The 27,851-nt window shown below is 50.4% G+C and overlaps 1 protein-coding gene across 2 annotated transcripts in view; it reads right to left on the bottom strand.

Annotated features, from left to right (window-relative positions):
- Nucleotides 1-27,851, bottom strand: part of SYT12 (synaptotagmin 12) — a 65,404-nt gene that overhangs the window by 31,325 nt on the left and 6,228 nt on the right. Inside the window, exons 2-5 of one of the 2 annotated variants that reach the window (XM_054026962.1) lie at nucleotides 19,959-20,026; nucleotides 18,897-18,935; nucleotides 17,371-17,564; nucleotides 14,085-14,477 (exon numbers count right to left, since the gene is read on the bottom strand). In XM_054026962.1, the coding sequence (XP_053882937.1) occupies nucleotides 14,085-14,477; nucleotides 17,371-17,564; nucleotides 18,897-18,935; nucleotides 19,959-19,992 (660 nt within the window). In that variant the 5' untranslated portion in view covers nucleotides 19,993-20,026. The remainder of the gene's footprint in view (nucleotides 1-14,084; nucleotides 14,478-17,370; nucleotides 17,565-18,896; nucleotides 18,936-19,958; nucleotides 20,027-27,851) is intronic. The other variant, XM_054026963.1, reaches the window with a different exon arrangement.

Genomic DNA, 27,851 nt, shown 5'->3' with positions numbered 1-27,851 from the left:
GGCAAGAGGGGTGGGTCCTCAGGGTATGTCTACACTGTGATAAAAGAAGCACAGCATGGCCGCATCTAGCCCAGGTCAGCTGACTCAGGCTCACGGGGCTTGGGCTCAGAGAGCTATACAGCTGCAGTGTAAATGTTTGGCCTCAGCCTGGAGCCCAGCGTCTGAGACTCCATGTTTTTTATCTCAGTGTAGACGTACCCTCAGAGCCCCAGCTCCAGCCCAAACAGGAACACCAATACTTTAGCTACTTTAGCCTGTAGCCAAGCCCTGCAAGCCCGAGTCAGTTGACCTGGCCTCTGAGACTCACTGCCACAGGGCTGTTTTTGCAGTGTAGATGCACCCTTAAGGCCTGAACATGCCTGTCTGAGTTCTACCATTTGGAGCTCTGTGTTCGGGTGGTAATAAATCACCTTTGTTTGCATTTCTTCCCTCTCTGCACCCTGCCAGTTCCTATAGTCAGTCCAGGAAGCTGAGATCCTGCACACCATGATACTTACCACCGGACATCTGGCACTCGTAAAATCCTCCCTGTTGCTTCATTTAGCTGATGTACAGCATTCTCCACTGATTGTCCTGGAGCATCACAGGGCACTGCTGGGCTCTGATCCCCTAAGCATGGGTAGACTCTGGGGGTGTCTCTACACTGCAATTACAAGCCCATGGCTGGCCTGTGCCAGCTGACTCGGGTTAAGAGGTACCGATGTTCCAGCTTGGGCTGCAGCCTGGGCGCTGGGACCTCCCACCGCCCAGGCTCCAGCCTGAGCTCAAATGCCTACACTGCAATTAAACAGCCCCTTAGCCAGAGCCCTGCAAGCCTGAGTCAGTGGCATGGGCCAGCAACGCGGGTCTAATTGCAATGTAGACACACCCTTGCACACAGACAGGGATCACATTGATTTCGATGGGGCTCTGTGGTACTGCCAACCTCAAGCATTCAAAACTCATGGAATCATTAAAAATAATTAATTTGAGGTTCTTTATCTTTGTCCTGATTCTGAGCCTTTCGGATGCTCTAGCCTCACATTTTCCAGCTTTTCTCTGAAATCGTGAGGGCTAGAAACTTCCTGTTTCTTTAAACGAAAGCTCAGGTTCTCCTCTAACCACATGAATCCGGGAACTGGAGCTTAAAAAAAAACATCAGATATTGAGAGACTTATCTTGAGTTGAGAACACCAGGTCTGCGTGTGCAAAGCCAATTGCAACATCTGGGTCTTAGACAGCTGCTGCCTGCCACCCAATGGCCCTGTGCTCCCCCAAGGGTTATGAACAACTCCTACTGAGGTCAATGGGAGATCCGGGTATTCTCTGGGGGAAAAGATGGGCTCTCAGAAATGGCTCCACTACATCAGTGGTGGAGTGATCAATGTATAAATATCTATGGTTGCTACAGCTTTTTGGGATCTATGAATGGAAAGATGCTATATAAATGTTAGTGATTTTTTTCAGTGGACTGCAGCACACTACAGGAGAGAGATTAATGTGTCTTCATTACTTGTCTCAGGCCAGTATGCGTCTATAAATAGTGTTAGTGAATTGTAAATAGAGTCAATAAATAATAACTACAAAGCATAAATTCAGAGAGTCTGGTGTTTATGCTGAAAATTATTCTTAAAAGGGCACTGTCAAAATATTTTAAAGATAATATTTTATACTTGCTGGAGTATTTTATACAGATCTCTTTGGAAGCCAAAATTTGCTACCTACTAAGATGATTTGTCCCTTCTTTTGTTCATTGAATTTCCAGATAAACTATTCAGTGAGGCCAGAGTTAGAGTTGTAAATATACAGCAGTTAGTTCCAAACAACATTATATTTATACCACTGTAGTTTAAAAAACCTCCAAAACCACCAAATATTTGAGAGCCAGGAAATTTGGAGATAAGGTTCCACAAAGACAACCTTAACTCTGACCCTGTAATTTAGGGTTGCCATCCCTCCAGGATTGTTCTGGAGTCTCCAGGAATTAAAAATTAATCTTTAATTAAAGATGTCATGTGATGAAACCTCCAGGAATATGCCCACCCAAAACTGGCAACCCTACTGTAACTCTACCCCTGCCCACCCAATGTGGATACTGGTACATTGTAAATAAAGCTGGTGAGTAAGTGTTGGTGAAAACAAAACTTTAGCAAAAAAGAAACAATAATTTGTGACAATGTTTGCATTCCTCCCTTCCCTCCCCACTGGTTCTGAGCCTCTCCAATCATAAGTAGCAGGGCCTACAAACTGAAAATGTAACATTCTGCTTGTGGACCTTGCAGCGGAATAAGTGGAACTTGAGAAAGAGGATCACGTTTCTAGAGGGATCGGGGTGGTAAAGGACCAGGGGCTCTGGAAGGCAAGAGGGAGATAAGTTGCAGCTGGACAAATAGTAGAGACTCAGCACTGGTCTCTCACATTCAGTAAAGTTCTGTTTCCTGCATCTCTGCCTGCCTTCTGCATCTCTTACTGCTACGAACCAGGCTTCAGTGTGTCCTGGTGCGGTGCTCGGGCATCTGCCGCCAGTTTGTAAAGAGTGAACGTGATAATGGTGTGCAGCAGGGTCTGAGCATCCAATGGGAAGGAGGGATGAGGTGCTGCAGATACACTGGGGTTCTAGTCTGTATAGAAGTAGATTGAGTTCTCTAGCTCAGGCTGTGAGGGGGTTTGTTTTATGGGCCTGATCCAAAGCTCATTGACATGAGTGGACAGGTTCCTGTTAACTTCAATGGGCTTTGGATCAGACCCTATATCTGGCTTAAAGGAGACAGGCTGGGCTGTTTTGCCATGAGTTGGACAAACTTCCACCTCTTGGAATCAGTTCATACCTTTACGCTAGTTGCAGTGATATGAAGACTTCTTTTTTAAGCCAAAGCTTAGCGGGGCACAACGGTGTACAGGATCAGCCATCAACATATGGCAGGACTGGACAGAACGTTCAGGGTGTTCATTTTGGATAGCAAATAACTCCAGAATTAACCATGCAACCTGCCTTAAGTGCTCAAACCCTCCTTCTCATTGAGGACAACTGAATAAAGCAAGGCTGGGCTGTCTAGGCCAGAGACAAAAGCCTCATATGCCTTTTCCAAAAATGAACAATCTCACTCTCCAACTTCACTACCTCCAAGATGCCCGGCCCAACTAACCTCAAACTTTGCAACAGAAAGCAGCAAAAAACAACCCCCAACCAAAAAAACCCAGCTGGCTAGAGAAGAATCATGAGACATGTTGGGTATTAAGGACTTCTTTTATTGAGGAACTTAGAGGATATGGTCAAAAATCAGGTTTGTACTGGAAAGCTCTTTGCCACCTTAACAAGTGACTTTGCAGTGTGGGGCTGAAATTCTCAGAGCAATGGCGCAGGAAGCTTTTCAGTTGTAGGGCCCTAATCCTGCAATAGCTGGAAAGCTGCAAATAACTCCATGTGGGTGGTGTCCTGCACCTGTATGGAGCGCCACTGACTTCACTGGCATGGCCACAGGCGTTCACTTGCATGGAGACCTTTGGAGGATCAGGGCCTTGGTGACTGGTTCAAATCCAGCCCAGAATAGCAGTGATCAGTCATTAATTTCTGACCATTGTCCTATGTGGCCTTTGCTGTATGAATTAGTGATTTCAGTTTGGTCTCCACTGGGCAGGACTCTATGGCACAAAAGCCACCATCTCAATTGGTATTAAATGGCACCCTTGTGGGCTGCCGCAGCAGAGAGGCCAGGGATTGAATGATCCTGGGGACTGAAGGGTGTCTCTCCAGGTAAAAGCCAAGGCATATTGGGATGGGCGTGGGGAAGAAGCAAGCAAGCCCAGCTGTCCCTGCTCCATGGCAGAACAAGACTGGAGTGTCTCAAGCTGACCACCTAGCATCATTTACCAGAAATGGATTTATTTAAAAATTGCCCCCTCAAAAAATAAAAGAAACAAGAGACTTTATGGGCAAGATTGTCAGGAACCCACCACCATAGAGGAAGGATGGTAGAGTGGTTAAGGCACTGGCCGAAGACCTGGGTTCAATTCCCTGCTCTGACAGATTTTCTGTGACCTTGGGCAAGTCACTTAGCCTCTCTGTGCCTCAGTTTCCCATCTGTACAATACTCTTGTGTTATCTCACAGGGGTGATTTAAAAGATTGTGAAGTGCTTTGAGATCTACTGATAAAAAGTGCTATATAAGAGCTAAGTCTATTAATTGGGGCCAGATTTTGCAAAGAGCTCAGCAGGGAGGGTCTAGTCCCAGTAGTGTGTGCTGAGCACTTGCAAATCTGGCATTGTGTTTTCCTTATCTCGTGGCTAATTAAAAGGAAACTGCCGCAGCAAGGAGATTTAGGAAGGGAAAGATTTGAAAAAACACACCATAGAATCCAGGCTCTCCCTGTGCAATGTCATTTTATTTCCTCATTTGTTGAAACGATCTGAATCTTTTGGCCATGGCTCGTGCACATGGAGGTAAATTGGGATGTTGACATGTATAAACTGATACACGTCAGGGCAGAGGGATCTGAGCCAAAGCCGGATTAACCTTTTGTGGGCCTGGTGCCAAACATATTCGTGGGCCCCCATGGGGGCAAAGGAGCATGGCATGGGGAGGTCGGTCCCCAGAGCAAGGGTCCAGCCAGGGGCAATGGGGCATAGCATGGTGGGGCCAGCCCCGCTCCACCCAGCCCAGTGCAAGGGCACTGTATACAATCCGGCAGTTGCCAGACGCACACTGGCCTGCCCAGCCCTGTGCTGCAAACGTGCCCCTTCCCCTCGGGGGTGGGCCCATGCCATGCCACGCAGCCCCTGACTCCCTATGCCCAGCGTTCCCTGGAACTGCTACGCCCAGCAGCCCCCCACACAGACCCTCCACCAGAAATGCACAGTGGCCTGCACACCACCACCCCTGCTCAGCACCCCCACACACAGCTGCACCACTACTGCCCAATGCACTTCCCCACAGCCCACCACCACAACTACACAGCACCCCACTCAGACCCCCCACTGCCCAGCATCCCTACACACAGACCTCCCTCACTGTCCCGCAAGAGACCCCCCCACTGGCCAGCAGCCCCCCCCACACCTCTAGAGACCCACTCCCTCACACCCTGCCCCCTGACCACACTCACCAGCCCTGCTGGAAGGTGATGGGGCTGGTCCAGTGCCAGGGCGGGAATCACTCCGGCCTCTCGGGAGTGGCGCGATTAGCCAGGTCAGGGTCTGCCCCCATCCTGGCCAGACTCCCTCAGGACCCACTTGCCTGGAGATAGGGTGACCATACGTCCCCGTTTGGCCGGGACAGTTCCCTTTTTAAGCTCTGTCCCGGCCATCCTGACTTTTTTGACAAAACGGGCATTTATCCCGTTTGCTCTTGCCAACTGATCAGTTGGCAAGAGCAAATGAACAAATGCCCAGTTTACCAAAAAAATCCGGTGTGCCCCCCTAGTGGGGTGTGGAGGAATGTGTGTGTGGGGGGGGAGGTGACGCGAGGTGTCAGGTAGCAGGGCTTGTGGGGTCAGCCCCAGCCAGAATGAGACTTGGGAGGCTTAGGGGCCAGCCCCAGCCCCTGGCAGCAGTGTGGGGAGCTGGGGGGTGGGGAGGGTCAGTCCCCTGCTGCGGTGTGGGGAGCTGTGGGGGAGGGGTCAGCCCCAGTGGCAGATTTAAAGTTAGTGGGGCCCTGTGCTCAGCTTCATTTTGGGGGCCCCTCCTTGGGACCCAGCCAAGAAAAAGAACATTCTCTCTTATCTCCCCCCACCCCTGTTTTCATTCTTTTTTTCCTTCATCCTCCTCCTATAAGTAATAGGAAGTAAATGAAAACAAAGTGAGGTACCTTGATTGGTTTTGTAGTCCAACTTATTTTTCCATAGACCACTTGAAAATTGCTGAGGGTCTCGGCAGACCACTTAATGATCTTTCCAAATATTGTTTGTACCGTTAGCTAACTATTGTAAAGTGCTTTGGATAAGAGCATTTTATAAAAAAAAAAAATATATGTGAAAATGTTGGGATGCAGGGTCTGGCCAGGACTTAGGGTGCGGGAGAGGGCTCAGGGGGTGCAGGGTCTGGGAGGGGATTAGGGCGAGGGAGGGGGCTCAGGGTTGGGGCAGAAGATTGGGGTGTTGAGCACTTACCTGGGGTAGCTCCCATTTGGTGCGAGGGGTGCAGATGGGAATATGGGTGTGTGTGCAGGAGCTCCCATTTGGTGCTCAGGGTGGGGGTGGGGGGTGCAGGAGTCAGGGAGGGCAGGGGGATGGGGGGGATATGAGGGAGGTGCAGGAGTCAGGGAGGGCAGGGGGCTGGGGGGGATATGAGGGAGGTGCAGGAGTCATGGAGGGCAGGGGGCTGGGGGGGATATGAGGGAGGTGCAGGAGTCATGGAGGGCAGGGGGATGGGGGGGATATGAGGGAGGTGCAGGAGTCAGGGAGGGCAGGGGGATGGGGGGGATATGAGGGAGGTGCAGGAGTCAGGGAGGGCAGGGGGCTGGGGGGGATATGAGGGAGGTGCAGGAGTCATGGAGGGCAGGGGGCTGGGTGTGTGTGAGGGAAGTGCAGGAGTCATGGAGGGCAGGGGGCTGGGGGGGATATGAGGGAGGTGCAGGAGTCATGGAGGGCAGGGGGCTGGGGGGGATATGAGGGAGGTGCAGGAGTCAGGGCTGTGGGTGCAGGGTCTGGAAGGGAGTTAGGGTGCAGGAGCGGGCTGGGGGTTGTGGTGCAGGGCTGGTCAGAAGTTAGTATGCAGGAGGGGGCTCAGGGTTGGGGCAGGAGGTTGGGGTGTGGAGCGCTTACCTGGGGCAGCTCCTGTTTGGTGCAAGGGGTGCAGGTGGGAATGTGGGGGGTGCAGGAGCTCCTGTTTGGTGCTCAGGGTGGGCCTGGGTATGTGGGTGGGGGTGCAGGAGTCAGGGCAGGGGGCTGGGGGTGCTCCCAGCCCCACACCCTACCCTGAGCAGCTCACGGCGGGGGGGGGATGCGTAGGGGGAGTGTGGGGGCCCCGCCTTTGCTCCGCCTTGCCCCGATTCCACCCCCTTCCCCATGGCCCCACCCCACCTTTGCTCCACCTCCTCCCCCGAGCGCGCTGCAACCCCGCTCCTCCCACGCCCTCCCGGAGCACCGGCAAATAGCTGTTTGGCGGTGGGAGAAGCGCTGAGAGGGAGGGGGAGGAGCGGGAATGCAGCACGCTGCGGGAGGAGGCAGAGAAGAGGTGTGGGAGGGGGGAGCTTGGCTGCCGGTGGGTGCGGGACAGAGGTGGGGGACGGAGAAGAGCTGGCGGGGCCTTGGACTGCAGCCCAAGTAGAGCGGGCTGGGGCCCCTTTGGAGCCTGGACTCAGCGTCATGGCACCATTGTAAACCCAGTACTGATCTGAGCAGAAGGGCATCATTGCCCTGGAGCAAGTGCAAATGTGAAACATGCCTGCATGTTCCTTCGAGCTCCTGAGAGAGACTTGCCTCCTACGTGACACACAGAGCCCATCGGGATCACCAGCTGGAGGAACGTCCCATTTACAGAAACCACATGCAACTTCCAGTCCAGTTTCCTCAAACTTTTAATTGTCTTCATGTTTTCCATATCTAACCTCCCAGGGGCTTCTCCCTCCCTGGCCACACTCAAATCAGCTTGTCCAGAAACCAAGCACAAACACCACACAACGCTGCTAAGACTCCAGCCCGCGTCTGCTGGAAGCAGACAGCCATTTCCAACAGGACGGAGGTGGACAGGACAGGCAAGAGCGAGCTACATGCAACGGAAGGAGGAATAGAATGGATGGTGGTTGGCACCAATGCTTAGCCTTCATGCTCTGAGCGACCGGGCAGCTGCCCCAGCACACCTATCACTGATGATCCACAGAGTGTCCGAGGCCAGTGGATTTAGGAGGGAAGTGGCCCTCTGAGTACAAAACTGGGAAACTTGTTAGATTTGCTAGAAATAAATAAGTCACTAGTAATAAAACACAAACCAACCCCTCCATACCTTGACAACAGTTAGGTAGCTAGTGTGCTGAGACCACTGTCTAACATGCTGATTTGTATTATCTCAATGTCTCCTTGTGCTTCCCCACCTGTTGTCTCTCATCTTACACTTCAATTGTAAGCTCCTTGGGGCAGGGACCCTTTTTTTTGTTCTGTGTTTGTACAGCGCCCAGCACAATGAGGTCCTGGTCAAGGACTGGGACTCCGGGGTAACACACACAAATATAGCAACAATAAATCACACATACAAAAATCTTATAGAAACTAAATTTTATATATGATAAAATAATGACCGACTACATCTTTTTTGTTCCTCTCTCTTCTCTCCCTATTCTCCATCTTCAATGCATCTTTCTTTCAAGTCTTTTTCACATTCTGGATTTTCCCCACCCACTTTTCTCTATCGTTTGGCATCATTTGTTTGTGTTTCAGTTCAGCTTTTCCCCTCTCAATGCCCCGATATAGCAAAACACTTAGGTAGGTGCTTAAACGTTAAGCATATGAGCAAGTCCACTGACTTTCAACAGGAAGACTCATATGCCTCAGGTTAAGCACATGCTGGGTCCCAACCTAACCACCCCTCTTATATTTCTTTTCTGATCTGACATGTCTCCCACTGTCTCCCTTTAATATTCTTCCTTTCTCTCACCTTCCTCCCCACCATTAGCCGTCTCCCACTCCATTCCAGGCATAGAAATATAACCAGTATGACGAAAACCAGACCAGCCAGCACTATGGGTTTGCCCCACCGACTATACACTTACAGACTTCCTTTGGCGAAGTCTGCACCTGATTCACAGCCCTGCCCTATTCCCTCGCCTGCCTCCTGGAAAGGGCAGCAAATCAGAGCAGCTGCATGTGCTGAGGAGCAGCTCAGTCGCCCAGTATTTGGAAGCTGGAGTGCTCCTGTCGCAATCAGTTTTCCCTCAGAGCCAGCTGGAGAGCACAGGCAGGCTCCTAGGGGTGGGATACAAGGTCTTGGTCAGTAATAAGGGCTATGAAGTACATGAAAATATAGACAGCAGCCAGTAGAGACAAGATCTGAGGCCATGGTCTCCTCCTCAAAGCATTTTCCCATAGGCTACAGCACATTTGGTGGAAGTCTGTCCCTCCTCCCCTTGCCTGCCTTTGTGATGCAGTGAAACAGGCAGCCTGATTCAGCCAGAGTGGAACATCCTGCAAAATCCAGGATGCTTGAGATGTCCAGCTTTACAGGCATGAGTTAGTACAGTGCCCTTGGGAAGTGGGTCTGTATCACTACCCCAGTTGTAAGATAAAGAACATGAGTTACAGGGAGGATATGTGCCTTGCCTAAGGCTAGACAGTAAGTCATTAGCAGAGCTGGGAATGGCACTCAGGAGTCCAGCCTCCCCCCTCTATTTCCTTCGCCACGAGACAGCATCTTCCAGGTCCTCTGCATACTGCTCACAGACTCGCTTCCCAAGAGCTAGAAGGGAATGCCTGCAGCTCATTGACTAGGAAAGCAATTGAAACAAAACTCTCTTCACAGTCCTTTCCATCTCATAGAACAGACTTAATTGCTCCCATTACAGTTAGTAAATTGACCGATGGTACCACAAGCAACTTCCAAGGAAGAAGCTTCTGAATCATAACTGGGTCTGCCCAGAGCTTCCCATGCCCCAGTGGAGGTTTCTTTTGGGATTAACCCATTACTCACAACCGATGCAGCAGGGGAGAAATGGAAGGGCTAGTGCTGAGCAGTGGGGAGGATAATACTCCACTGGATCTCACAGTGGACATACCAGGTGCATTGCATGGTGCTGCATCTACCTCCCAGCTCACTGTGGTATATCGGGAGCCTTATCCAAGCAAAATCAATGGGAGTCTCTTCACTGAGTTCAGTGGGCATTGGCTCAGGTGCTGAATCAGCTACAAAGCGGGGAATGGAACAGGACAAGCCACTTGGACTGAGGAGTAGTGCCCATCCATCGACTCCCCTCACACAATTCTGCTGACACTGTCTTTACAGCCAGGGGGCCAAATTCTCTGCTGGCAGAAGTTGGTGCGATGCCACTGACTCAAATGGTGTTTTGCCCGTTAATGCCAGGGCTGAACATGGCCCATGGATGTAGCTGGGCTGCATCCCCGCAGCCTAGGGTTACCATACGTCCGGATTTTCCCGGACATGTCCGGCTTTTGGGGGCTCAAATCCCCGTCCGGGGGGAAATCCCCAAAAGCCGGGCATGTCCGGGAAAATCGGGAGGCTCGGCCGGGGCCTCTTTGTGCGGGGCCGGGGGCATGGTGCCGGGCCGGGCCCGCGGGGCTGGGAGCCGGGCCGGGGTCGGGGAGCCGGGAGCCGCGGGGCTGGGAGCCGGGTCGGGGAGCCGGTCCGGGGTCGGGGAGCTGGGAGCCGGGCCGGGCCCGCGGGGCTGGGAGCCGGGAGCCGCCGGCCCGCGGGGCTGGGAGCCGGGAGCCGGCGGCCCGCGGGGCTGGGAGCTGGGCCGGGGTCGGGGAGCCGGGCCCGTGGGGCTGGGAGCCGGGCTGGGGTCGGGGAGCCGGGAGCCGCGGGGCTGGGAGCCGGGTCGGGGTCGGGGAGCCGGGAGCCGCCGGCCTGCGGGGCTGGGAGCCGGGAGCCGCCGGCCCGCGGGGCTGGGAGCCGGGAGCCGCCGGCCCGCGGGGCTGGGAGCCGGGAGCCGCCGGCCCGCGGGGCTGGGAGCTGGGCCGGGGTCGGGGAGCCGGGCCCCTGGGGCTGGGAGCCGGGCTGGGGTCGGGGAGCCGGGAGCCGCGGGGCTGGGAGCCGGGAGCCGCGGGGCTGGGAGCCGGGTCGGGGTCGGGGAGCCGGGAGCCGGGCCGGGCCCGCGGGGCTGGGAGCCGGGAGCCGCCGGCCCGCGGGGCTGGGAGCCGGGAGCCGCCGGCCCGCGGGGCTGGGAGCCGGGAGCCGCCGACCCGCGGGGCTGGGAGCCGGGCCGGGGTCGGGGAGCCGGGCCCGCGGGGCTGGGAGCCGGGAGCCGCGGGGCTGGGAGCCGGGTCGGGGAGCCGGGGTCGGGGTCGGGGAGCTGGGAGCTGGGCCGGGCCCGCGGGGCTGGGAGCCGGGAGCCGCCGGCCCGCGGGGCTGGGAGCCGGGCTGGGGTCGGGGAGCCGGGAGCCGCGGGGCTGGGAGCCGGGTCGGGGTCGGGGAGCCGGGAGCCGGGCCGGGCCCGCGGGGCTGGGAGCCGGGAGCCGCTGGCCCGCGGGGCTGGGAGCCGGGAGCCGCGGGGCTGGGAGCCGGGAGCCGCGGGGCTGGGAGCCGGGAGCCGCGGGGCTGGGAGCCGGGAGCCGCGGGGCTGGGAGCCGGGCCGGGGTCGGGGAGCTGGGAGCCGGGCCGGGCCCGCGGGGCTGGGAGCCGGGAGCCGCCGGCCCGCGGGGCTGGGAGCCGGGTCGGGGTCGGGGAGCTGGGAGCCGGCCCGTGGCGCTGGGAGCTGGGAGCCGGGAGCCGGCCCGCGGCGCTGGGAGCCGGGCCGGGGTCGGGGGGCTGGGAGCCGGGCCGGGGTCGGGGGGCTGGGAGCCAGGGGTGGTCGGCCAGGGCCCGAGCCGACCCAGGCTGGAGCCGCCAGGGGCCAGCCTGGGCCGCGCCTCCTCCCCCCCCCACTCCCCCTTACCTGCTTCAGGCTTCAAGCAGGGGAGGGGGCGGAGACTTTGGGAGGGGGCGGAGTTGGGGCGGGGGCGGGGGCGTGGGCGGGGTTGGGGGCGGGGCCGGGGCCCCCGGGAGTGTCCTCCATTAGGAGGCACAAAATATGGTAACCCTACCGCAGCCTGAATCCCCGCCCACACTGCATGAGTGCCCCGAGCTGTGAATGGCCTGGCAAGAACACACACCCAGGAAAATGCTCATCAGGGGGCACCCGGCAATAGCCGCTCATCTTCCTGCAGCTGCTCAGCATTCCAGAACTGGAACTGAAACCTGCAGGCACAGACACACCTTCAAACGCACGCTGGAGATAGCAAGAGCTGGACTGGTCGGCTCAGCCCAGGAGCATCCGCAGCACGTGATCCTGTCTGCATAGGAAGAGGTCTTGCCTTAGGCAGGCTTTTGAATGAAAGCCCTCGAAAGCTTGCCTCCATCTGCTGTCAGTTAACCGCCATTTTACCACGTTCAGCTGACAGGGAATCACAGGGAACCATCCCTCATTCCTATTAGGGGATCTTGGCCCTCTCAGCCGACAACGCAGGGTTGTTTCCTAAAGATGATGACTATTGTTTAGATGATGGTAACATTTAAAGGCCCAGCTGGGACCAGAGCCCCGATGTGCTGGGCACTGCGAACACACATAGTAAGAAAACAGTCCCTGCCCTGACGAGTGTATAGTCTAAACAGACAGGACAGACAAAGGACACACTATTAATCCCATGTTACAGATAGGGAAGTAGGCACAGGGATTAAGCCACTTGCCCAGCGTCACACCAGAAGTCTGTGGCAGAATCAGGAACCGAACACAGATTTTCTTTGTCCCAGGTCAGCACCTCAAGCCACAGGACCATCCTTCCTCTCTCAACAGTGGTAACACACTTTTCTTATGAACACGATCTCATGCCTCATAAACAAGTGTGACACGAATCATGAATTGTCTGCAACGGCCCACGATAGCCCTGGAGTAAACAGGCCCACCTCACGCTTGGAAAGACAGACTCCACATCTGAGCAGGGGTCTGGAAAACACTAGTACAAGTCCCCGGGAACTGATCAATGCCTAGTGCTTGCCTGTATCTAAATAGGAAGGAAGGAAGCCCACGCTAGAGGAACTATGCAGTGTGCGCCCAGCATTTGCTAGATAAAAGTGATCCCCAGAACAAACCGATCGTACTCTCAGTTCACAGAGAAGTGCAGTCTAGCTTTGGACAGCTGCTGCTCAGGGGCACTCGCCCAACTCTAGAAGCAGCCAAGCTACAGCAGAAATGAATATTGATTTGTCACAAGCAAGCAGGAGACGTGGAAGCTGTGGCCGTCAATTTCAGCATCAGAGTCTGGATTTGCAAGCAACATTTCTGCCTCTGCTTGTTTGGGTGGTGGAACTGTACGTGGCAGAGAGATGGCTGGGACAGCAGCAGAGGCTGTGTAATTTATTATAGGAACAGGACCCTTGGGGATTGTTCCCTTAGGTCAAGCACACCCAGTCCACAAGCACAGCCCCTGCACCCTTAGTTCTAGCACCTCTGGTTTCTGATGTCATGGAGACATGACCTCCCGGGTTGTTCATGTTCGGAGGGACATGGAAACATACACGTGATGAGTTAGTTGTGCCCAAGGATACATTGAAAAATGTGGGGTGATCCTTGAACAGCAGGTATTTGGTGTCTCCTATATTGTATAACATGCTCCTAAATGTACATCCATTTCTGCTCTAGCAGAGGAGACGCAGAATGTCCCACATGGTGCAAACTTGCCCCTACTGGCAAGTTTTGAAATAAAGAGTCTTTCTACAGTGCACAACCAGTGAAGGTCACCAGTGCATAACTTCAACCCCCTTCCCAGCTGGATAAAACTGCTCCTTCTCCAACTCAAAATGTACATTTCTTCATACTCTTCATTCAAACTAGATTCATTCAGGTTCCATCATGGGCAATTAGGAATGGGACAAGAGTGTGGTTCTGCATTTGCGAACTCCTTTGCCCATAGGTTTTATGGCAGGAGTGACCATGCGTTGAGAACCTACCCCAATTCTTTGAAAAATGAGATGACATTGCATTATGTCATCATCACTGCCTACCCCACACCGCCCTTCTCCCCAGCTGTAGGGTTGCATGAGCACTCTGCCATACCAACACCTAGCTATCTGGTACAGTGAGCTTAGAGGTAATGTTGTAGCCATTCCAAGCACTAGGAGGCCCTAAGTTGCAGTGGGTCGCAATAATCACTCTGCCAACTGCTTCCAGCTATCATACTTCTCCCAGGACTCTGAGACCCCCTGCCTCTGTGGCTCACTCCTCATAAATCATTCATCCACCCTGACTCTACTGACTGTTGCTGCCCTATCACCCTCCTATCAGGGAAGAAGAGCAGCGGGAGATGCCCCCTCACATTTGACCCCTAACTGCTCAGCCAATTCGCCACAAGGAGGTTGAGATCTAGCTCCTCAGAGGTCTGTATAGCATGAACAATGACTAGACCCATACGCATTTCACTTAACACACACACCTCCAAACATGCTGCAAGAGAAGGTGATAGACACTTACCCTGGAAATGCCAATGATTTGTTCATCTGGGAGCAAGCTGATGCGCACAAAGCACGACTCAAAGTTGACGTCCTCCTTCTCCAGGAGGTCCTTCCCTTGCAGCAGCGTGACGTGCAGGGTGTTGGAGAACACATCGTATTCCATGTTGACTTCCACCTGGCCCACAGTGAAGTCTTGGCCAAAGTTATTCCCAATGGAGGAGATGGAGCTGAGGGAGTCAGTGGACACGGATTTCTTCAGTGGCCCGAATGGACCCAGATCTAGGTCTTTGCTCATCAACTCTAAGGTACCCAGCTCATTGATGTTCTCAAAGGTGTCATCCATCTTCAGGCTGGGCTTGCGGACAGGGGACGTCCTTTCTGCTGCCTTACGGAAGTTTGAGGCTCCCCCTCTCTGCAGACATAGGAAAGGATAGAAGAGCTACTCAGGCTGGATTAACCCCTTCTCCTCTGAACTACTTCTTACTACATGTGAAACGAAGCAGATGGAGTTCTTAAGTGCTAAGGGGTCTAAATATGTAACTGCCATGGGATATGAAGATAATTCCTTAACAAGAAGATCTACAGCATTAGGCTGTGGCACAGTCTCCCAGGACAAGTGCTTAGGTCATTTAAGAGAGACTTGATAACGCACTAGTTCATATATGCTATATATGATACGAAAGCCCCTTCTCATCCCTTTTTTCTCCCTTTCTCGTTTAGCTGCAGGGTAACTTTTCATTACTCAATTAAGTGACATGAGTCAACTAAGTGACACCTTAGTTATTTGTAAATATAAATATTCAAAACAAATCATTTTTGAAAATTTTCCATTTTGGAAGAAAAACAAAAAAAAAAAAAGATGAAAGAGAGACAAAAAATGAAAACTAATTAATTTTAAAAAAATTGCAATTTCTCCACAAATCCATCCCCCTTCTGGTTTTTTGACCACCGCTAATACATAACATGTACCACTGCCCCCTACTGGGTGAACTATACTTGCTCAAGTGTCTGATCATGTTACCCAGTAGCATTTAGCCCATAAATAAGAGATGGGGTAAAATTTCCTTAAGTGCCTAAGCAGCTTCGGAGCCTAAGTTCCATTTTCAAAGTGATTTAAGCATTAGAAGCCTAAATCCCATTGACTTTCAATGAAACTTTGGCTCCAAGTAACGTAGGTACTACTGAACATGTTGTCAGTAGTATTATGACTTATAGGTAACGAAGAGAGATTCTCATCTGAAATAGTGTGTACAGTTCTGACCAACCAGGTTCAAGAAAGATGAATTCACACTGGAACAGGTGCAGAGAAAAGCTACTAGGATGATCAGGGGAATGGAGAGCCTATCTTAACGAGAGAGGACTAAAAAGAGCGTGGCTGAGAAGGGATATGACTGCTCTCTATGAATACGTCCAGAGGGTAAACAGCAAGGAGAGAGAAGAGCTATTTAAACTAACGCCGATATTGGCACAAGAACACATGGGTATAAACTGGCCATGAATAAACGCAGGCTGGAAAGTAGAAGGTTTCTAACTATCAAAGGAGTGAGGTTCTGGGGCAGCCTCCCAACAGGAGTAGTAGGGGCAAACAACCTACCTGGTTTTATGATGAAACTTGATAAGTTCCTTAACAGGATTAGATGACAGGGTTGCCTGTAATCTCAGGGGACTGGACTTGAGGACTGGAAGGGACCTACCAGGTCATATGTTCCTTTAGCTCAGGTCTAGGACAAATACCTTCCCAACCCTGCCTGTATGAAAGGCTGATGCAAAGCAATCATTTTGTTGCTCTGCCATGTAACTGTTCATTGTACCCCCCTCGTGGTCCAGCCATCCCACCAATTCTCTTGCAGGTTTCCTGCTTCTAATAGATGTAAAGAACATTGTGTGATTTGTTTTTTTATCTATGGCTATAAGCTCTTCAAATTTCTTCATCACCTTCCTAATTTCCTTCTTGCATTTTTCTGCTGTGGTTTATGCTGCTTTCTAGTGACTTCACTGGGGTTGGAGTTCCATGTTCTGAAGAACGCCTGTTTAACTCAGAGGCCCTGATCCAACTCCCATTGAAGTCAGTGGGCATCTTTCCATTTACTTCAGTGGAGCTGGATCAGCTCCACATCTTCTTGCACCATGTCATCGGACAATCCTGTCATTTCTCTTGCCTTCCCGTGCCCTTGTTTGTTTCGGCCTATGCATATCTTCTCCTTTAGTTTACAAACACCCCATGTCTAGTCCCTTCTGTTTCTTCTCTCACTTAAGGGCCTGATCCAAAGCTCATTGAAGTTGAGGAATAGACGCTCATTGATTTCAGTGATTGATTGCTTTGGAGCAAGCCCTAAGTTAAAACCCCTGTATCATTCTGTTTGCTCTCAGCTCCCTTGAGCCTCTTCCATTTCTACAGTGTCCTCTTTGTAATAAGGTGACTAGAACTGTGGCTTCCAGTCTTTAACTCCCCATCCTGCTCAGACTCACAAGTAATAACCCAGCCTTGATTTTTCCTTTCTTTGTTGGTGTTAATAGCTACTCTGGTGGATTTAGAGTCTCTTTTGTGAATTTTCCTGTCCTCCTGACAGCAGCTTGTCCGACCAAGCTTCTATTTCCATACCTTGAGGACACTCCCTGTTTACGAGGCAATAGTTGCATCATGAGCTAAGTAAACTCCAAAGTAGGAGCCAGATCCAAAGCATATGCTCTCTCTTTGTCTATGGAAAACAATACCAAAGAATGCTGGTGACCAGAATGGGACAGTGCAACCATGTCAGTATATTCTTCAGATGTCCTAGTGACATGCAGCGAATTTCAAAGTCCACCTCTGCCTCCTGGCTGCTTGCAGGGCCGGCTCTAGGTATTTTGCCACCCCAAGCTCCGAGAGCACAACTGCCCAAGCAAAAAAAAAAAAAAAAGAATGGCCGGAATGCCACCCCTGGAATTGTGCCGTCCCAAGCACGTGCTTGCTTTGCTGGTGCCTAGAGCCGGTCCTGGCTGCTGGTAACAATTGAATGCTAGGCTTCAGATCCAAAGCTGAGGTGAGTGGAGACATGCCAACCTATACCAGCAGAGGATCTGGCCCAGTATATTTAGCCAGGCTTGTGATCAAGGTTTGTTTGTTTTTCCCCAAAACATGTATTCCTGACATTTAAATTACCCCCAAAATAATGCTTGATGTTTCTTCCTCTGTTTGAGACCTTGCTGAGGAAATCAAAGGTTTGAGCTGGTTACCTTCTCCATATTGATCTGTCTTTATAAGAGCTTGATGGCTGGTGGGAATGTTTAGCGACCTGGTCACACTGAACAGGAAGGACTTTTACCTTGAGTTTGATGTCCGAATACGTAGTCCCGTACTTTTGTTCCAGATATCGGTAGTTGTAGTTGGGAAATGGAGACGGTGTTGGATAATTCCCAGACTTCCATAGTTTCCACAGGTTTAGTGCAGCTATTCCCAGCAGAACAAGTGCACCAGTCACATAGATGCCTATTTCCCACCCGTGTGGACTTCTTATGACTAGAAGAGAGGAGAGTTATTGTCAGGAGTGGGGTCCAGGGGCAGAGATATTAAACCTCATGCTGCAGAGCTTAAACCAATCTCTCAGTGATGAGGATGAGAACTAACGTGTGGCAGAGTATCCTGCATCTGCCTGCCGCAGGGTTTCTTACACCTTCCTCTGTAGCATCTGGTGCTGGCCACGGTCAGAGACAGGATACTGGACCAGAAGGACCTTGGGTCTGATCCAGTCTGGCAATTCCTGGACAAGATATCTAGTGACAGCATTTCACTTCAGAGCAATAGTGCTAGGCTTTTAATGGGGAATGCTGCTAAGTAAACTCATAAAGAGGATTAGGTATCATCGTTAAGTGAATCACAAGGGTATCTGAAGTTATACTAGCCAAGGGCTCTCAATCCTCATGCTTCAGAGCACAGACTGATCACCAGCCAGGGCCAGGAAGGAATGCCCATCCCTGAATTACGGGGAAAAAGGGGGACTGAGCTCAATCTTCTTCTGAAGCATGTGGCATTGGCCACTGTCAGAAACAGGACACCAGACCAGATGGATCATTCATCTGCTCCTGTAAAATGGCAGCTCCTGTGTAATTGTTTCCCACCAAAGAGCTGTGATGCAAATCGCAATCATCATTTCACTCACTTATGAACGAATTTGTGCCTGGTCGCTTTCATATATTTCAGCCCTCACCCCTATACACAAAGTAAGCCAGATCCTCAGCTAATATAAAGTGTCAGAGCTCCATCAAAGTCAATGGAACTCTGACAATTTACCTCAATAGATGTTTTTATATATGTATAAAATCAACAAGGAGTCTGGTGGCACCTTAAAGACTAACAGATTTATTTGGGCATAAGCTTTCGTGGGTATGCCCAAATAAATCTGTTAGTCTTTAAGGTGCCACCAGACTCCTTGTTGTTTTTGTAGATACAGACTAACTCGGCTACCCCCTGATACTTGATACATATATAAAGTGTACAGAACATACTCTCTGGGTGTATGAAATACATTGTCCTTTCTACAAGGCCAGTTCCCAATGGGTTAGTGATGCCAAATGAATTTGGGAGAAAGCTTCCTATGCCTATCTGGCTATACAGAGAAAAATCTGCATTCTTCACTGTCAACCTAAGAGAATGCAGGAGTTTGCAGGTACATTTCACAATTGTTGCTGAATCGTGCCAGCATCCGTCACATAAAATGATTAAATCTACATCCATCATTCAACATGAAACAAGAAATTAAATCCTTGTCACGCAATGCCACCATGAGATCTGTGCCTCCAGCAGTGAAAGTAGAAGGCTGGCCTTTTCTCTAATAGCAGACCCTTTTCTTACGACAACATTCTGGTCCATTGGCATCATCTCTTGAACAGTCTAAAAAATATACAACCAAGACTTTGTATGAATATCATATTTGAGCAGAACCTACATCCACGCCCTGTCTCTGACAATGGTCAGTGAGGGATGTGTCAGAGGAACCCATAATACTTATAAAATAGATCTAATTGTGATAGAGTGGGGAGAGAAGGGGAGTTTTTCCTGATCATGGCTGGTGATCAGCTTGGGCTGTGAAGCATGAGGTATGCTGTGGTCACTCCTCTTTACACTGACCAGTACTGTCTCATCATTATCTTGTACTTCCCTTTGTCTCTTCATTTGTACTTAGATTGTAAACTCTTTGGGACAGCGCAGGGACCATCTTTTTGTTCTGCTTGTACAGTCCCAAGCTCAATGAGACCCTGATTCCGGTCTGGGGTGCCTAGATTCTACTGCAATACAAAAATAGATGGATCGATAGATGGATTAGATGAAGATGGTGTGCCCTTTTGATTTTTATCCTAGTGGGTGTATCATGATTCATTATGTCTTGTGTAGCACTTGGGAACCCTAATCATGGACCAAGATGCCATTGTGATAGGTACTGTACAAACAACGAACAAAGACAGGCCATGCCCCAATTACAATCTAAGAAGTATTGCAAGTTTTATTCTGTATATGCCCCCCGTACTTAGAGCACTTCAAAATATCAATGAATTATTCTCAACACCCCTTAATTCTCCAATTCCTGGCTTACTACACATTGAAGGGTTTATTAAAACTAACATTCCAAACCACTGGTACGCACCGACTTCACTTTAATGTTTTTTTTTGGGGGGAAATAATCCCATTTTGCAAAGGTTTCCAATTTAGTAGCCTCAGTAATGCCCTGCAAAAGTGAGTTCTACAGGTGTATACGTTGTGCTCAGAGTACTTCCACGCGGAGCTCTCAGAACTGGTCACTGTACCAGTCCCATCGGACACCCAGAAAGGCAGCTGTTCTCTGTTCTCCAGCTGGGAGAATTACAGCTCAAATCAATCCCAAACTATGTCCCCTAGTGCTTGTTTAGAGGTACTCACCACTGATGCGGTATTCAGCTATATTACTGTCCATGTCCAGCTCTATTACTCTCAGCTAGAGAGACTGCCTGAAATGTACAAACAAAAGTAATCAGGAGAGGAGAAGCACACAGAGAAGAGAGAGGTATTTGATCTCTCACACAAGAGCATTTCCAATCAGTCAGTCACTGGATTTAAATTCTGCCCCGTGACAGATGACCAGACGATCACAGTGAAAAACCAGGGCTTCTGCCACAGGGCATGCACAGGGAAGGGTCTTGGTGAGCATCAGGGAGTTGTACTTGGAAGGTTTAGCAAAAAAAGGTTGTCCATTTCTCCCTCTCCTCAGCCACACAGACTCTCCCTCGCCTGCTGCGCTGCATGTGAAGTGCTGGTTCAAAGACTGTGTGGAGGAGGGGGAAGGAGGGAGACACTGGAATCCTACCTGAGAGGAAAGGCAGAGTGTCAGCCCCTGACAGATCTGGTGGCGGAGGTATCTGCCCCAGCCTATTGTCAGTTTCACAGCTCAGCTGACTGGCACTTTCTTCAGATGTCCAGCACGCAAGGGGCTTTACCAGAAACAGGGCCGATCCCTGCAACACCAGGATTGGCTTCCTGATTTCAGGGGCACATGGCATTCTATATGTGACCAATGTAGGGATGGGCTCAAACCAAACCCTGGAGTCAGACACCCCAAAACTTTCTGGGTGGTTGGAATCCAAACCCAGACCTCAGTCTGAACACTGGACTAAACCAAAACTTTGTATATGAAACCTACACGTTAGGGAGCTCCAGCCACAGACCTCGATTTCTCTTTAATTCAGGAAGGGGGAGATAGAGCACTAACATTAGCAGAGAGAGGGTCTGGGCACTGCGGCTCTTTACTCAGAGTCTGCTCAGTTGCAGCTGTGGCTGTTGCTGGACTACAAGGCCTAGGTTTGACTTTCTGTCATGCGGCCCAGAGAGGGACTGGATGCTGTTCTGGACCATCTGGAGAGAGCTGGTTTGCACTTGACATTATAAGTGATGCACAATAGATACGTGGGAATATGCCTGTAACTATTTATAGACCTCACCCGCTTCCACGCCCCTCCCCACTCCTGCAAAAAAAAGTTTTTTTCCAATGAAACTCGCCGCCCCTCCCCCACATCCCCAACTATAACAAAATGTAATTTTGGTCGACATTTTTTTCTTTTCAATTAAAATAGTCGTAAGCTTTTGTTTTGGTGGGAAGAAAAAAAATCCCATTTTGACTCCTCTCCTTCCCTTCCCCCCACCCCCCAACAATAATTTCCCCCTTTTCAGCACTGGGGGGGGCGGCGGGAAGCATGGGGAGGACAGGAAAATAAAGGAATAAACAGAGAAGCTGGGTTTCCCATCCCACAAAAAAATATTACTAAACAATTTAAATGAAATAAAAAAATGGTTTCTTTCAATATTTTCCTATGAAATATACTCACCTTTTTTCAACCACCTCTGATGATTTATATCGGGTTAGTACCATCCAGAGCCCCTCACAGCTCATATTTTACCCCTATTACTTCTCCATTCATATGCACGCAACTCCAGACAGCCCCACAGATCTCGGGAATAACAGGCCTTCTTAGACCACCAGGCTATATTCCCCTCCTCCAGCTGACCCTCACTGGGTTCTGCACACAGTGCTATTTGCCGCAGCCCACTGTAAGGGCCAAATGTAGGCACCACCCCAGGGGAGCACCAGGGGCATCTGGCCATAAAGAGAGACACTTCCTCCCGAGGCTCTCCTGTTTCACTAGGAAGAGTCATTTGGGTCACTCCTTTATGGGGTGCAGCATTACTCCTCCCTCCATGCCCAGTCAACTCCACTGGCTAATGCATAGTGGGGGCAGAGTCTCTGCCTAGTACATCTCTCCCCACCCATCTGGCACGCAGTCCCTGCATTGCTCCAAGCACCTGGAGCTAGTGTTGTGAGGGTAAATACCTTAAAGGTACGACATTTCTCGGGTACTACCATAACAGGAGCCATCTAAATACCCAAGGTAGCTAGGATTGGGTTGGAAACTTCATGAGCACATGGCTTCCAACTCTTAGCATGGGTTTTAGTCTGGTGGGAAATTCCATAATAGTGTCCCAGGGGGCATTCCAGACCTTCCCCTCCTGCAGCGCTGCACGGCATGCAGGTGGTCTCCTAGAGAATGTCTTGATCAAAACTTGTCTCGTGTCTTGGTCAAAGTCCAACAATAGAGTTCGTTGATTGCTCGGTACCTTGCTAAACTACTGCACTATAAACTGCCAACCGGACTCTGATTTACCAGTCATTGCTGAGGTCTCCTTTCTATGAGGAAGAAAAATTACAGCCCCCTTCCAGCTGATGGATGTTTCGGCAGGATTTGGCCCATTTCTCTAGGCCTTGGCCTCCATATGTCCTTAGAGCTCTGCTGCCTTTCACAGGGGATCTCCACATTCCATCATCTTCCCTGCTTTCCCCAGCTCTCTGGCTGATGGAAAGGTGATGGGTACTTTCTGTTTGCTGGCGCTAGGCATGCTTGTCACGGTTCTCTGCCCATCGGGAGGCCTTAAATTTAGATCACTCTTCCACAAACAGTCAGGAAGGAGGGACTTGTGCTTAAGTCACTGGACTGTAACGTGGGGATAATAATACTTCCTTTGCCTGTGTCTATTCAGATTGTAAGCTCTTCGGAGCAGGAGCTGTCTCTTCCTAACTGTATGTACCACACCTAACACAGTGAGGCTTTGCTCTCTGGAGCTGTTTTTACCATGTGAAGAAAGAGCAATTGTTTGGACTTCTTGAACCCAGCTGGTGAAGTGAGTCCTACCCCCTAGTCCTTTTAAATCTCTCTTTGGATGGACTCCTCCAGGTCAGAGCCCACTGGGGGCTTATTTTCCCAGCCTTTTCACCCCACCTCCACCCCTTTTTCACTCTGTTTTTAATCGTACATGGCTGTTGCACTGTTCAGCTTCCTCTCTCACTGCATCTCATATTTCACCATTGTTTGGCGCCTTGCTCAGTCTAGATGGCTCTGTTTTGGAGAATAGACAGCTTGCCAATTCAATAGGGGGATCAGCGTTTTTCCTAAATCACTCCAACGTATCGATTCTGCCATACCCAGTCAATAGATTCTTACAGCAGGGGCTGTTTATTACCTCTGTGGCCTGGAAGAATTTTCCCACATGGTGCCTGGCTAATTTGCTGGGCGCACTCTAAATTCATGGACTCTGCTACATTTGGCTATGCAAGTGCCCTTGCCAATACACTCACAGTACAAGGCCTATTGCAGATTATTAGAAGATGCCAATAGACAAAGCCCCAAACTTTTTAGTTTATATGCAGGGAGAACATTCCCCTAAAACCTCTGCTTAAGAATTCTGACTCCATGACCCTCCTCAGGGCAGGTTCTGGGCTCCCAAGAAGCAAAGCTAGCAGGGGTGGATTTGGCCTGGTATGTTTACTCTGCCATTGCACAATGCCATTCTGCAGCAAAGTAAAGTCCCTCTTGCATTGGGGTTGCTAGTTAATTGTTATTTTACATGGATGCTTGATTGCTCAAGTAGATTCTTTCCACTGCCAGTGTTCAGCTACGGTGCTCAGGAAAGGCTTGTGGCTTCCAGCACTGGTGTTCCGTTGTGTTATTCGTCTCACTGCGTCAGAAAAGATTAAACTAGACAATGAGGAAAATTCACAGAATGATTAGCCTGTCAGACACTATCCACATCCCAGAATGCTTTGCGCAGTCATCCTTCTACTGCTGGGCCGGGCCCGGGGCCTTCACGGAGTCACATACGCACATTAAACTCTTCCAAGCACAGAGATGTCAGTGCTAGGAAGCACCGCTAGAATATCAAGTGGATGGAATTAAATCTCCAGTTGCATCAGGGTTAAAGTAAAAACTTGTCTGGCATCCCCAGAGGACAGTATCTATAGGTGGGCTGTAAACTGCAAAGCTACTCTGAAGAATAAGCAGCTCTCGAAGGAAAAACATGAAGAGCTGGAAAAAAACTGCTGTCACTTGAGCTGCACTCATTCAGAAGAAAAAAAATCTCCCTGCTACCAATGCCAAGTCATAATGCTACGCACCTTGGATCCATGGGATAAGCAGCAGTAAAACTTTGCCCTCACATAGCACTTGACACACAGTACAATGTGCCCGTGTAGTAACTAAGACTGATACCGACTCCTTCTGGGGGCGTGGGCAAATTACTCTGCCTCAGTTTTCCCATCTGTAAAATGGGGATTTAGCAAAGTATTGTAATCCCCATTTTATAAAGGGTAAATCTGCAGCAGGGAGATGGGTAACTGATTTGCCCCAAGTCAGAGAGAGAGTGGAATTCAGGAGTTTGTGGCTTCCAGTGCTGTGCTCAGACCAAGAGAGATCATGTCTGTCTCAAAATCAACGCTTTTGGGTCTGGACTGTCCTCACGTTACGGTAACGGCAGTCATGCTGCAGTGAGTACAACCATTGCAGCTGCTGGGGCTGCTGTCTGGAAGCCTCTCCCTAGGCTGCCTTTGTCGGTGGGTGGGATTGAACCGGGGACCTCTGAAGCTTAGTGCATGAGCCTCTATTGCATGAGCTAAAAGATAACTGGCTGTTAGCTAAGACTGTAGAGCAAACTCATTAATCTCTGTCTCTTCTATGTGGTCTCGGTGACACTAGATGGGACAGAACACCATACCTATGAGGTGTGTGGGTTACACCTGCAAACCCAATCGGAAAGACAGAAATTCAACAAAACCCCATGGAATGAGTCTCTGAAAAATAAAACATGCTAGCAGGATAAACATCAGGCTCCTCTTTCTAACTGACATTTCAGTTTGGCAATCAGTTCCAACTCACCGAGTAGCACCTACAACACCAAGCTGCCAAGGTAAGAGATTCCCTTCGGTAAAACTCAAGATGAGGCAGCGTCTTTTCCACCCCTATCCTATAACCTTGGCTGGTTGTTAAAAGGCTTACATGGCAACTGAATCACAAGTGCTAAAGAGCAATGGGAGTGAGGCAAGTCTGGCTGTCCTACACCTGAATGAGAAAGACTGGTAGCACTGTTCCAACCCCCCATCCCGGAGCTCATCCAGTAGAACTTGGCCCTCTGCTTTCCTGGGCAGAGCAGGCTGATCTGTGCGCAGCGGACAGACATGCGCTAGAGACTTAGGTGAGACTGTGCTAAACTCATTTCACCTGTGACCTGATTTGAAACTCAGTCTACTGGGAATGGAGCACAGCATAAGGCTAGGATGCTGGCATACTGTTCTGCTTAGTACAGCCCTCAGCTAGAATTCAGAGGGAACATTTTAATGCCACACGTAGCACAGGTGGAACATTTTCCATTACACTGTTTTTTTTTTTGTTTGTTTGTTTTTTTGGCCTTTTTTCCTAAACTGATGTTTGTATTCCTCAAAAATTTTCCATGTTTTTAAAGGAAAAATCAGAGTTCTCAGTGAAAATTCCTGCAACATTTTTGGGGAAAAACCCCCAGAAGTGTTTCCTCTCTTTCAAACTTTTTCACTGAAATTCTTACCCAACCAGCTGTAAGCCTAAGGCTAGAAGTCTAGCAGGTTTTAAATACAGCTCCAGAGAGAGAAAGACAGACTCCCTTTGGAGTTTCATGTAGGAACTGGATTATTTTTGTATGGTCCTGGTTGCATAAACGTTGGATTTCAATGCATGGGCAAAAGAGGCTGGGGAGGGGGGTGGAATTCGTGGGGAACTTGAGCATTTTGTATTAATTAAGCCCCTTTCCCCGGAGCACTTCACTGAGTCAATTTGTGGCTTTCCAGCTCTCCGCTTCAAACCCCATCCTTTGAGCCCAGGGATTACGGAGGAGAAGAGCCTACGGGGCCAGCTACTTTTCCATGCCCTGCAGTGAATACAAGATTGTCCTTACAGAACAGACAGCCTGGAGATTTAAGGGCCAAACCCTCCAGCTAGTGTAAATAGCTCCATCAACTTCAGCTACGTTGATTCACTGCAGTTACAGATCCAACCCCCCGGATTTGAGTAGCTCGGACTCTCCCTTGGGCATTTTACTTAAACGCCTGCTCTGGGGCTCTCAGAGCTGAGTGTGAATTCCTGCTTTCCTTTGGAGCTGGGTGCTGTGGTGCGAGACCTCCCTGGTGGCTTTGCTGGTGAGGAAGGAGTTATTGTTAAATCTTTCCATCCCTCTCAACCAGCCCCATTATTTTATCCTGACAGTATGTGTCACCAGCAGTTTCAATAAAGCGCCGGCAGAGCCAGCGGAGGCTGATGACAATCTAATGAAGACAAGGCGGTTGGAGCTGGATCCTTGTTAGTTTTCTTTATGAGCAGCTGTAGACTGGGGAGCAGCGACAGGCACGGAGAGCGGAGCCAGGGAAATCACATTCCACTTGCAATGGAGAAATAAATAGCTTGTGATTTGCAGGAGGAGGAAAACAGCCCCCTGGGAGACATCCTGGCACTAAGGGGCAGTTAAATGTCCCCTCGGGAATGGAGAGCACAGCCCCCACCAATACGCTTTGACCAGACCAGCTTCCTGTGAATCATTTTACCCTCAGCACTGTCTCCCATTAGAAGGGGTTTAAACTCTAATACATTGTGCAGGAATATTGTCTTCTTATTACTTGTATTGTGGTAGCACCAAGAAGCCAATCACAGACCAGGACCCCCACTGTGCTAGGCACTGTACAAACACAGGACAGAAAGATAGCCCCTTCCCCACAAGCTAAGATTCTGTGTAGTGAGCCCTCATTCCATCCCCTACCCCACATATCAATCCCACCAACTCACCTACCACCCTATCTGCCACCTTGTCCACAGACCCCCCAAAACAGCCCTCTGCATCTACCTCCCAATTACTAAACCTTTTTCCAGTCGTCGTCCCCCAGACACAACCAAGCACTGTGCTCCAGTGGCCTGAGCATGTGGCCCTCCTGCACTGTAATCCCCGCTTTGCCATAGCTTCTCTCTGCAGTCTTAGGCACGTCACTTTACCACTCTTCCTCAGTTTCCCCACCTCTAAAATGGGGATAATGGCACAGGCATATTGTGAGGATAAATACATTAAACATTGTGAAGTGCTTAGATACTATAGTGATGAGCACCTGATAAATACCACAGACTGAGACACAGAATGCAGGAAACTGCCAGACTGGACTAAAATAATGGTCCCCCAGTCCATTATCCTGTCACCAGGTGTGCAGAAACCCCCTCCCTGTGCCTGGCTATGGGGGAGATATCAGCCTGAGCCCTAGCGGCTGGATAACTTGTGCCTTTATGGGAACGTTTACACGCAAAGCTCTCTCCTTTTCTCACGCTGCCTGATTCATCCAGTCGTGCATTCATCTAGTGTTTGTGACCTCGGGAGGGCTTCGGTGGCAGAAAATTGTGGGAAGGAAATCCATGGCACAGAGTGAATCACAGCAGAACAGGAAAGCCTCTAGAGAGAAGGGAGCTTCTACTGACACCCGGGTAGCCGAGTCCACAAGCAGCGAGGTGAAAGCCAGTGGCAGGGTATTGGAAATCAGGGCTGTGTGTGCTAGCTGTTCCAGTCTGCTGAATGATTCTTTAAATACAAGGGGCCATTCTGCCCTCACTTGTAGGGATGTAAATCTAGAGTAACTCCTCTGATTTCCCCAGCAGGTATTGACTCCCAGCATACGCATTCGCTAAAGACACAAATGTGGGTGGATGCCTCACTGACTGACAGCCAGGCAGGTGGAGAATTCCCTGACCAATCCTGCTCTGTTGTGCTCAGGACAGAAAGAAACTGGCAGCCATGAGTGAGCTGATTCCCACCTGTGTTTACACCTTTAAGAAGTAACTGAACCTTGTCCATGAGTACACTGAGATTTCCTGCTACCCCACATACCCAGTGCATGGTGTAAATAAATAATAGGCTCTATGAGATTTTCATCTAGAAAGGAATCGACAATCGATG

The sequence above is a fragment of the Malaclemys terrapin genome, chromosome 4, assembly GCF_027887155.1.
Source record: "Malaclemys terrapin pileata isolate rMalTer1 chromosome 4, rMalTer1.hap1, whole genome shotgun sequence".
Lineage (NCBI taxonomy): Eukaryota > Metazoa > Chordata > Testudines > Emydidae > Malaclemys > Malaclemys terrapin.
This window is presented reverse-complemented; position numbering and strand designations above follow the sequence as displayed.